The 12,494-nt window shown below is 35.2% G+C and overlaps 1 protein-coding gene across 1 annotated transcript in view; it reads left to right on the top strand.

Moving 5' to 3' along the window:
- The first annotated feature begins 6,412 nt into the window (after nt 1-6,412).
- Nucleotides 6,413-12,494, top strand: part of LOC127878528 (uncharacterized) — a 33,014-nt gene continuing 26,932 nt past the window's right edge. The window contains exons 1-5 of the mRNA XM_052425060.1: nt 6,413-6,550; nt 9,849-9,974; nt 10,723-10,777; nt 11,410-11,494; nt 12,260-12,378. Of these exons, the coding sequence (XP_052281020.1) occupies nt 6,545-6,550; nt 9,849-9,974; nt 10,723-10,777; nt 11,410-11,494; nt 12,260-12,378 (391 nt within the window). The 5' untranslated portion in view covers nt 6,413-6,544. The remainder of the gene's footprint in view (nt 6,551-9,848; nt 9,975-10,722; nt 10,778-11,409; nt 11,495-12,259; nt 12,379-12,494) is intronic.

Genomic DNA, 12,494 nt, shown 5'->3' with positions numbered 1-12,494 from the left:
GGTTGTATTTCTTTTGAAATGGACCGAAACAACCGACATCCACGGGCTGTAAAATATGGGAACAGTGAGGTGGTATATCGAATAGTACTATTCCGGTCTCTTTTGCTCATTCAATGAGTTCGATGAAGATATGACTCTTGTGACCATCGTACAACACCAATGTGGTATCTTCTTGGTTACGTCCCGTGGCATATTTCAAGAAGTGTGTCTTCATATAGCGAAGAAACACTTCGCTGTTTGACCAACAAGATTGCGTCATCATGCCTTCAGCCCCTTCACTCTTTCCGACCATAAGCTCCGGTAGCATCCGTTTACAGGGAAATACAAAGAATGGCGGTATCTGGGAACCAAGAGCATTTCCTCCGCCGATCACTGTCACCGTTTTCGATCGTTTGGCCATCACCACTTGAGGACGTGCGTCGAAGCCAGCTACAATGTTTGCTGGTCTATATTCGGTAGTGATGCCATTTTCGTCGATATTATACACATGGTGAGGTTTGTTGTGCAACTCGTACTTGGCGATGATATTTTTCAGATTTAAAAAACTGAAAATCATAAAGCGTTGCAACGCGAAATGATTCAATAATTTGGAGAGTTCTGTTGTTGTTTTGATATTTTGTGACACTACGAGGATTGCTTATATAAGGTATAAAATACATCATTTATTGTATCCGCAAGGATGGCCGATCGTTTACTTTTAAGCATTAGACTTTTACTCCAGGGGTAAGTGGTTCGAGCCCAGTTGAATGTTACTTTTTCTTTCTTTAATTTTATTCTTGTTTTTTACTGGAGCTTTTTAGATCTAATGTTTACGTTTTATCAATACACGTATAAAGCAATTTAAGACAAACTTCAATACATGCCAAAATCTGTGAAAAGATCCCTCGAATATATTAACCGCGTAAGAATGAAATAATTTCTTAACACACACAAATTCTTTCTTTCTCATAAACGATTTGTTCAAATCTTAAGAACTATAAAAAAGGGTAACTTCAAAACACTCGAATAATTATTTCTATTTATGTCTGAGTAATAAAATGCACGCACTGGCGTTGTCATGTAATATACTTCCACTTCCTATAATACGTTTACAAGCATACACGTTTAAAATGGATATTTTATATTCGGAGGACTATAATCTAGTATTTTAAAACTGATTGAAATAATTATTGTATGTACACAGTAACATCCTTAAAGACGTTATGGAATCTTCGAAAAAGTTAGTTTGGTGTGATGTTTTATGCAAACTTTGGTGGAAAATAAAAATTAAGTTGCTCATTATGCAAAGCACAACATCGAAACTGGTAGGTGAGAAACGACAAACGTTGACACAATTGTCACAGACCGACAATATATTTAAGTTAACTTTAATAGTAGTATCACATACGTCATCTGACAGTTACAAGTATATTACACACAAACAGCTTTGGCTAATCTAGCCCTTCTTAACGTGAAAAAGGTTGGCAATATCTACATAACCCCAGTTTTAATGTCAAGGTCAACAGGTTTCGCGTAAAATTTGTTTGGGTTGGTTTGCATCTGCAACAAAACAGTCGAAATGAAAAGCTTTTTATTGTTATACGCTATCCATAACGTCGATCCAAAAATGCAGCTACGACAGCAATACAAACAACATTAAGTTAACTGAAAGTTTCCTCATGTATTTTTTCTTATAAAATGGGTAAGTGAACAACATTGTGTGTGTGTAATTTTACATAATCCATTTAATGTTTTACAAACAACATTTGTAAAGCATTTAATAAAAAATGCAATTATACAGCAAAAGACTATAACAGCTTATATACCACGAGACATTTATTCATATATGACAAACTTAGAACATTGAAGGCTCACAAGACGGACTAGTAGACATGATGTAAGTCGAAACAAATAATTTGTTATATAAATGCATATTATATTTGTCTAATATATGTACACTTTATGATAAATTCTCCAATCAAAGTACATGTAGTAGAACAGATGTGCTAAAGGTGTTGCGTGTCTACATAGTATTTGAATTGCTTCACGATCAGCTATTCAAACTTTATTCATGTTTAAAAGATATTGATTGAGACTGAAAACAACGTTACGTGGTCCATCTCAGTTTACGCCAATGTGTTCGGTCGGACAATCGTTGTGTTTCATTGTCATTCGCAGCCTTCACAATGTGCAGTTCTTTACAGTAAAAAGAATAATTTATTGTTACAAATGCCATACCATTTTGATGTATCGCTTTGATGGTAAAATATGGTATTCATCTTAACTTCCATCTGAATATGGAACAATATCACACGTGCTTGTTGAATAATCCGCAAAATCTTAACAGATTAATTAAACTAACAAACTAAAGCAAAAGAAACAAGTGTAGAAATTATGGCCTTATGTTATGGCCTAACATATATAGAAATGATTTTTGTGAACATTTGGCAACAAACAAAATAAAAATTGTTTATGATCCATTATTGTTCAACTTGTTTATCAAAATACAACGGTAACCTTTATCATTTAAAAATGATATTACATCCTATTATTTTCTCTCAAGATTGGATTTCGCCTTGCAAAAACGATGTATTGTTTTACACTTATTTGTAAAGGATGTTATTTATCTAGTTCATTATCTAGTTACGTTAATTAGAAATTACGAGATCTGCCATGTTCACACACAACCAATGTTAAAGGGGCCTTTTACACAGATAGGGGCATGTTTTGGAGTTTGTCATTAAATGCTTTATATTGATAAATGTAAACATTGGATACAGAAGGCTCCAGTAAAAAATCAAGAATAAAATTTAAAAAAGGTAACCCTCGGCAGGGCCCGAACCACTGACCCCTGGAGTCCTGGAGTTAAAAGTCTTCCACTTAGACCACTCAGTCAATCTTCCGATTACAATGCCAGACGTATTTTATACTTTATATAAACAATCCTCGTAGTTTCACAAAATATAACGACAACAACAGAACTCTCCAAATTATTAATTCGTTTCGCGTTGCAACGCTTTATAATTTTCGGGTTTTTAAATCGTCAAAATATGCATATAATGGCTATTTATTTTTGAGCATGTTAAATGTTCGGTATTACTGTTTCCTCACAAATATCATAACTAAAACGAAAATTTGCGAGTCTGAAACATTTTTTTTCAATTTTGTCAATTATCCAAACGTGAAAAGGCTCCTTTAACATAGAACAAACGTAGGCGGATTCGCGGTTTCATTGTGTAATGAGTCTGAAAATTGGACTAGCAGTTAAACCAGAAAACGGAAATCGATCGAAGCATGAAGCTGATTGAAGAAACGTCTCCCGAGGAAACACTGTGACGTCACCAATATAGCAGCGGCGTTTCCCACAGCCTTGTGGATAATCCAAAGTCACGCCATTGCACCATGCACGGAGGAATTGGTACTTAAAAAAGGCTCCTAAACGTGTTTTTGATTGGTTATACGCTATAAACAGATGTTTACCGTAAAAGGTTCGTATGCTAAGGTAAAATTCCTCTCAAGTTTTTTAGTATTAATGTCCATGTCGCCCTGGTTTGTTTTATTGAAGAATTTGTTCAAATTAGCCATGTGATCACTAAATTCAGTAAATTGAAGTAGTAGTGTATATATTGTTTAGTAACAGTGGTGTTGTAATATCCCTAGCTGGTATAACAAACTGATTAAAAATGTTCTTAAATATGATACGTAAATAAGCGTCTGCGGAGGACATGCTGGCCTTAAATTGGGCCAGTCAGAGCTTAAAGGAGAATTGCTCCCTAACTTTCATTTGAAGATCAGAGCTTTGCTTTCAATGTTTAGAAGATGAATTGCTGACTACTTTTTCAAGTAATGAGAGATTTGCTTGTAAAGCTTTAAAGCTGAATTAATCTGCGAGTTTAATGTGCATTTTTACACATTCACATTCTTGCCACGTAAAACAGCATTAAATAAAATTAGTGATATGTGGAATACGTGTATAGACCAACAAATGCATATGTGTAGAAGAAATAGTTATAAAGCTATTAAACATTAATTATTATGATCTTCAAAGAATATATCGTTGTAAAATTATGCCTAAGTTTTTTTTCAAAAGGAACATTCTTAAAGACTGTCATATAAGTAGCTGCGTTTTCAATGACTTACCAGTATTTTCAAAAAAATAATTCAATCAAACGTCCGCAAAACTTTCTGTTGGAACAATTTGCACTTGAGTAACGGTGTTGTTATCATGCAGCAAGTGCTCGCCCGACCTTCCATTCATTTAAATGTATACTTGCTTTTGTTCTTTATTGGCATTCATCGACCACAGGTGAATAGCGTGTGGCTATGATATTAATTAGTGAAAACATCATTTTGAATGATAAATAATAATATTATAACGAACAATCAATTTTTCTGGAAAAAAATCACTATAAAATATATATATATATATATATATATATATATATATATATATATATATATATATATATATATACTGCTTGTGGAAGATCTTGAATTCGCTTTGTCCGAGATAGACGATAGCGACGTTCAGACGGTCGCAGACACGCTTAGAATCGCGGGAAGCACATTGAATGATCACCCGGACAATCTGGCTCTAGAAATCACCGGGCGTTTGCTGGATCTCATGGACACCATGCCGAGAATAAAAAAGCTGATTTAGGACTGTGATGCTAAATCCGCAGCCCATTCCTCGTTGGTTGTGCCGTTTCAGTTATATGAAATGCCAATCAGTTATCTCATCAGCTCTATTGAGAACCTGCAAGCGGACATTGGAGATTCGCTTGTTGTTGAAAAAAGATAGTAGACTGGTCGCTATGTGTTAAGACGGCACAGTGCTTGATATTGACACACAGAAAGGCGTCGCCGTCAACGAAATATCATTTAACATAATGAAGTCAATAACGTGGCAAAACATGGGTTTGTCTGTGTAAAGACACAAACGGTATATTGTATGTGAATGCCGACCGACCACAAAATAAATTTACATTCTGGACGCAGAGACTCTTGAAATTAAGCATGAACACAAAATGTCCTCCCTTACACTACCGGTATTACATAAAATATACGTAAGTGGGAAATGTCTGTGCATGGATAATGCAGTGTTCGACTTGGTGTCTGGCAAAAAATTTGGTGATCTCATTCAATACGACAAAAAAGATAGATTCTTTTGTTGAACTGGCAATTACTATGGATGAAAAGTGCTCAAAGATATGCATTTCATGCATCTTTGTCATTCAAAATGATAATTTCACTAATTAATATCATAGCCACACGCTAACCACATGTGTCATCGACACATTTAATAAACCATTATGCCCCTATGGTAAACGAGTCATGTATCCTGAATCAGATTTTTTATGTCTTGCATTCTAGACACATAATTATTTACAGTCAATGACTAGAAACGATGCATCTTTAAAGCACGTGATATGATGCGTATACATATTTAGGTATATCGAGGAAATGATTCAACGCAGCAGATCGGTTTTCACGCGTACATAGTTCACATAGCATCGCTCGAAATTTATGTCCATTATTGGCGAATCTGCAACATCTGACGTCTATAGAATGACTTAAAGAAAAGTGTTCCTGTATCGTTATCAGTTAGTGTTTATTTAGCGTCGCTGAATTTCCACACGTTTTACTAAGCGAAGCGACCAGATACGAGGACATTAATAAGCTAAACACAGCGGTAAGGTTGTTTTACAACATTCGTTACATAATTGTGTAAAGAAAGACTTAAAGCAGTTACCAATATGTTACGTTGTAATTATTCATGAAGACGTAGTTATACATATATTCAGTAGATGTCAAAATATTTGCTAAATTGTTGTTAATATTCCTAAATCATATGTATGTTTAATAAAGTGAAACTCTACACGGATGTTGTATCGATGAAATGTTATTCATAAATGTGTTATCGATGTGTCTTGTGTGTTTATTTGACATTGTAAAATTTCCACGCGTTTACTGAGCGCAGCGAGCAAAAAGAGGACTTAAATAATCTAAGCACAGCGGTAAGGTTATTTTACAACATATTGTCATATAATATATTGTGTAGAGAAAGACATAAAGAAGTAACCAATATTGCACGTTGTAATCATTCGTGAATACGTCAGTATTTACACCTAGAAAATGCCAAAATGGCAGTCTTATTGTAGTTAATATTCTTGAAAAATGCACATGTTTAAATTAGTGCAACTCTAAGCGGATGTTGTATTGATGAAATGTATCTCGTATATTTATTAGCTGTAACCAGTTAAAACCGGCGAACCTGTCTTTCAAACATATGGGCACATGTATTATGTTTGTTATGGTCAACAGCTAACTGGCAGTTGATAACATTTCATCAGTGTCTCGAAACGTGAGTGTTCTATTTAATAATAATTAAAGTAAAACCGCGCATCAATGTTAACTGATCGACTGAGATAAGAGATATCGTGCCTCTGGCGTTCAAACGTCAAATTGGACCATAACGTGTTTGACGTTATTGACTTTGCAGTAAGTTGTTTAACATTGTTTACGACTAGTGATAAATGTTTGTGACTCAAGGAATTAAATTAAAATGAACGTAAGTGATTTCTTGTATAGAAAATATGAAGTATTAATTACCAGAGGCGTACAAGGAACGACACTTTCCGCATGAACTGATTTCGTTTAGAAGAGACTTAATTGAAACGAAAAATACAAAACAGCGGAAAGTGTCGTCCCAGCTAGATTAGCTGATACTAGAATGGCTAATCACACACAGACAGTCTCTTGGGCGATACTTTGCGCACATGCATAAAGCGTGGTTTTCACAGATAGCGGCTCTTGTATTTTTTATGTAAAAATGGTGTGGTGGTGTAAATTAGTCTTTGTGTTGCGTGTATTTAATAATTTATATAAGCCTACAAATTGCTTTAAAAGTACGCCATACACGCTATAATTACGTTTAAAAGTGATCGATATTTGCAGATCTATCTATATTTTCTTAGTAATGTTACTGGTTAAAAATCGAAATAGCGCCGTAAGAACGTACGTCTCAGCGCTCATAGACTACATTAATTCTACAGACATTTAAGGGTATGAACTGCATCATAAATATCGCATTTACTAGTACATCATTTCTAGTGTCAGTTTAGACTTACAATTCAATCATATACTTTATATTTAATGGATAAAAAAACTCAAAATAAACATGCGCGTAATGAAGTTAAGGAGACAATTTGAAAATCAACGGTCGCATGCACGATTTGTGATTCAGATAGTATTTACTCATGTATGGTCGTTACCGGAGCGAAATAATGGTGTAGATGGTATCATAATAAGCAACATCACGTTTGCTAGTATGTTGACATGTCATCGCAATATTATTAACCCGTTGTGTTAAACACAATTGAGTTGTGTTAAACACAATCGTCATCGTATTATCGCATTGTCGCCATCGTACTATCGCACTGTCGCCATCGCCTTTCGAATTGTCGCCCTCTGGATTTTACTGTGTAACCACGATGGCCCGAACGGTATTCCGTAGTTAGAGAATAGTGGTTTCGCATTGGATGTTATAAAGCTACTAGACTGTACTGGATAATTGTTGCCGCTTAAATTTATTGTGAAGTACTTGTTTCGTTCAATTATTAAGTGACAGTTGGCTATAACACCATATGAAAAAAAAACGCTATGTTTTTGATGTAGTTCGAATGCGATCTGCTCGAAATTTATACATATATAAAAAGATGATGAAAACCGATATTCTGAAACCACGTTCGTACGATTCTATTGGTATGTATTCAAGTTGAAATGCCGATACGATAAAAGAAAGACTGACGCGTGTTTGATTCATTTTCATTTTAATTAGCCACGCCGTGCGAAAATGGACCTTATGACATATCCGAAAAGTATTGCTCCAGTTATGTCTCTGCATCCGTATACTCAGATTTGGAATCATAATGTTCGTTAATATAATAATGAAACCTTGCGTGACTATACATCGGACAGGGTAGTTCCCCTCCAGGGAGATACACTGACCGCGAATGTTATAATTACAATTTGCGCACGACGCTGCCTGGCATTTCAAAACATCCGACGATGACTTATGGTTTGGCGTAGCTGTCTGACCTTGTGTGACATTGGCTACGCAATATCCAATAGAGAAACTACTCGCCCGTAGACGATCTAATATATCTTAAAAAGTACAATGTTCATGAAAGGCCATAATCTGCCCTGTTTAAAAGAATAAATGTTTTGAAATAAATACATGTATTATTTAATACGGTTTTATGTATGTTTTTCAACACGTGTATTTTAAGACTGATTCTAAATAAAACATGCAGTTGTTATACACCGATAAGATGTTGATTTTTTGCTCAATGTCAGAAATGGCAATGTTGAGTTCAAACGGCCACATGTTATGGTATGATGAAAACGCTCGCCCCATGGCATATAAAGAGATTGAAATATAGCAAATATGTTGTTCTCAAATATGTTCTTATAGTTTGAAGGTGTCGTAATTGGGGTTCGTAGTTTAAATTGTTGTAATTGTTCAATGGTTATTAGGTGCTTAAACACACCGCATTACAAGTTGAACACATATTTTTACACATATTAATATATGTATGTGCATAATATTTTACCACAATTGACATTTGTGTGAGTATTATTTATGTGTCAATTATATTAAGTCAAAAACGGAAGCAAAATGCCTCATATTGACATGTTTTATGTTTGTTTTTACTGATCATAATATACCCAAAATCGAAATAAAACATCAATGGAGGCAATTTTTCAGTCGTGAGGACTAAATTGTGTACCAATTAATGTTTTATTGTTCAAGGTTTCGTATATTTGTACAAATATATTTGCATATACAACTGTTGACATTGTTGAGCAAATACGGCTTGGCAAATAACTGGAATATCTACAAGTATAAGATGATTAAGCTGCATACAAATACATATAAAGCAATAATTATGCGTATATTTATGAAGGATTAGGATGCAGAGAACACATATAAAGCAATAATTGTGTGTACATAATCATTTATGCAAATCTTTTTTATGTTTTCATGTACACTATTGCACTTTAGTGTGCATAAGTGGTTTGGCAGAATGGCGAATGTAGAATAAGAAAATTTCAAATGTTTATTTGATATTCACTCGCGTGTAACTAATGTTAACAATATATACTTATTACTCCTATCAATGTCATTTGCAAGATGTCTCGCTTCCTAAAAATGCTGCATTCATTATACTTAAAAGGCGCACATTTATTTTGGGTTCATATGACTTTGCTAGTTTTGTTGGTATATTCACCATAACATTCAAGCATATTTCATTAAACACGATTTGTAAAATATTTATGCTTTGTCACTCTTAATTATAATCACGCCGACAATTTTTAAAGCCTCAAATAGGCTTGATCACAGCTTTACAAATAAAACAAGCACACGTACACCATGGAGCAAACCAACATTAAGAAATGCCTTTAAAATACATGTTACATATTCCTTTATTATTAATTATTGTTATAATTTGATACAATTACTTTGTGTGTGCGGATTATTATTGCAATGAATTGTGTAAAATTGCAATATATGCCATATAATGAGTGTACCAGTACGGTGCTATTGTGATATTATTGTAGTGTTGCTTGGAATATCACCAAGTCCTCTACATGAGTAGCAGAAAGGTCGCTTTGTGCACATAAGCAAGGTGGATAAGAATCTCTCTTGTCGAAAACAATGAGATGTTTGTTATGTCTATCAATATTGTTCTGGACAGTAACAACATGTAAAACGTATTCCTAAAATTGCGTCAAGCATCTCATTAATTAGACAAGTATCTGCCCATTCATATTAAAGAAGAAATAACAGCAATTTTGCATTTCAGTCTATACGGTGTATGGAGGTACTATATTTGTTGGTCGTGTCCGTGAGTGTGGTGCTAGGCGCACCCAGTGGAGTGCACAATGTTACCCACGTGGATTATCTGATGCCGGAAGTCCAGCCCAAACAGGTATGTAGCCCATCACTGAGACTCTCAAATCCTGGACGTTTACGAAGCTTCTGACAGCAGTCGCTTTCGCTTGGGTCAACAATATTAATAACCTCCGCATTCACATTAAATTCCTTCCAGATCTGCACGATTTAGCGTTTTTATTATTTTCTTGTTTAATAAAACAAGATGCATTTTTTTTACATTCTATAGACTGGGCTTTTACAACTTTTACAGGGAGAGTCAAATCAACACACACCTGAAATGTTTCTAATTGGTGACGACCATAAAAAATAGTGTATTTCAACATATGTCTTACGCTGATGGAAATTATTCTTTTTCCCCGTCCATATGTAAATCGATATGAGATATTTTGGGACAATATATATTTGAGAAATTGGTTTCTTAAAATAGTTTATGATACCTATCGATTTTCGATATGTGTCCGTGACACTTTTCTCCCTGTTCTACGTTCTGTAATTGTGTCAACAACTTAATTATGTCGTGAAGCGCTCTATGAGCAACAATGTTCTTTGTTTCCCATACAATACTCGAAGTATTACTTTTCTCAATATCCTCGAATTGGTTGGCAACCCAGACAAAAAACAACAACATCCATGCTTTGTAATCGACATCTCATTGTATTAGGTTTTTTATTCTACGCAACACAAAATATTCGCTTGAACGGGAACAGTGTATGTATAAAGAAATCTTAGATTTCAGGCGGACACGATATTATTACATTTGTAAGTACTAAAATATTTTTCAGGCGGACACTTATCTCTGTAACCCGCTGAAAATGGGCAAAGAGGTGAAATACATCAGTAAGTTTGGACACAAGAATTTCTTACACAATATTCAGATAACTACAACGTGGTTAGCTATTTCTTGTTACAGACAACACGTAGTGCAGCGTAAAGTTTAGATGTTTAGGAAATCGTCTTTCGTAAATAAACTGTACGAAATATAAGCCGAAAATATTCTTATCTAATCAGTTATGTATGAGGTTGGAAAATATTAAGAAGCATCTATCTTTTCAATATAAAATGTGTAGTTCTAAGAAAACGAAAACAAAAACATTGTTTTCTTAAATATAAATTCTGCGACAATAATCTGTATGAGTTGAACAAAAACACGTAGTTTGTTTATAAGGTTCGCTTGATGAAAAGTGGGCTTAATGCATGTGTATAAAGTGTCGTCCCAGATAGTAGTGTGAAGTCAGCACAGGATAATCAGGGACAACACTTTCCGCCTAAATATGATTTTCGCATAAAGAGTTTTCCTTTTATGCGAATAAAACAAAATAAATACAATCAATGCGGAAAGTGTAGTCCCAGATTAGCCTGTGCGTACTGCACAGGCTTATCTGAGACGACACTTTACGCGCTCGCATTTACCCCGTTTACTCAGAGCGCAGCTCATATAACACCTGCGATACGCCCATCTTATGTTTAAGTCGGGTTCGAGCCGCATGCTAACATGGCCATAGCACATCACATTCTGCTGTATGGTTGCGAAGAACCCGGAAGTCACGAGGTCTGGTGAGTGAACCACAGACAGAGGCCAATTGTCCTTTTTCTTTTACCAATTCTCAGACTTAACATTTATGTTTAGTATAACTTAATATTTATCGTCTCTAAATAAATAAATATCCAACGTTTACGACTTTTGAAAAGAAAATGCAATATGTGTAACCGCGATATAGACGTTTATGCAGAATCGGAATCTTTTTGGCTTTTCCGTGAAATAAACTAAATTCGATGGGTGGATTGATCGAGGGTATAAAAAGTGTGTTATTGTTAAAGTAACTGCGTAGAAAAAATAAAACTTTATTGTGTTCGGGGCTTTCTGTTGTTTTTTTACCGGCGTTCCACTTACCCCACCCATCACATTTTTCCAGATTTAGCCGTAATATTTAAGGCCCCTCCTTATTTTTAAGTCCAAGAATAGGTTGGTGAATATTGTCTCTTATGAACCTGTATAAGCCTCTGCACGTATAAATTAGCTGATACAATAAGAATAAGAGGATGCGCTTACATAACTAATGTTGGGAGAACCTTGCATCCAATAGTATCCGGTGTTACGGTATTTAGTGATCGGAGGACCTTAACCGATCAATAATTTTGACAGGCCTCTTTATTCTCAAGATGAAAATGTAGTTAACATAAGTATGTTAAGTAGATTATACATATACGTCTTATTTTTTTCAAAATATCTAATTTGTAACTGAACTGAGCGTTTAGGGACACATTTGACAAAAATCTGTTTATTTTATACTTGAACTCTTTACAATCCCGCGGTTTCAGGAATTGCGGCGAGATGGCATCCAAGACGAGCTCATACAAAGTGGGCCCGGTGTGCTCGTCCGGGGCTAAGATCCTGTACGCCTGGGCCATGGACGCTCCCGCCCTGACACTACCCGAAGGTGCGCACGCACGCAAACACATGTCATTGTAGCTCTTGAATATGAGCCTCGCTCTGAGAAAACAGGGTTTAATGCATGTGAGAAAGGTTTCGCCCCAGATAAGCCTTTGCAGTCCG

This window comes from Dreissena polymorpha, chromosome 4 (assembly GCF_020536995.1).
Source record: "Dreissena polymorpha isolate Duluth1 chromosome 4, UMN_Dpol_1.0, whole genome shotgun sequence".
In the NCBI taxonomy this organism is placed as follows: Eukaryota; Metazoa; Mollusca; class Bivalvia; order Myida; family Dreissenidae; genus Dreissena; species Dreissena polymorpha.
This window is presented reverse-complemented; position numbering and strand designations above follow the sequence as displayed.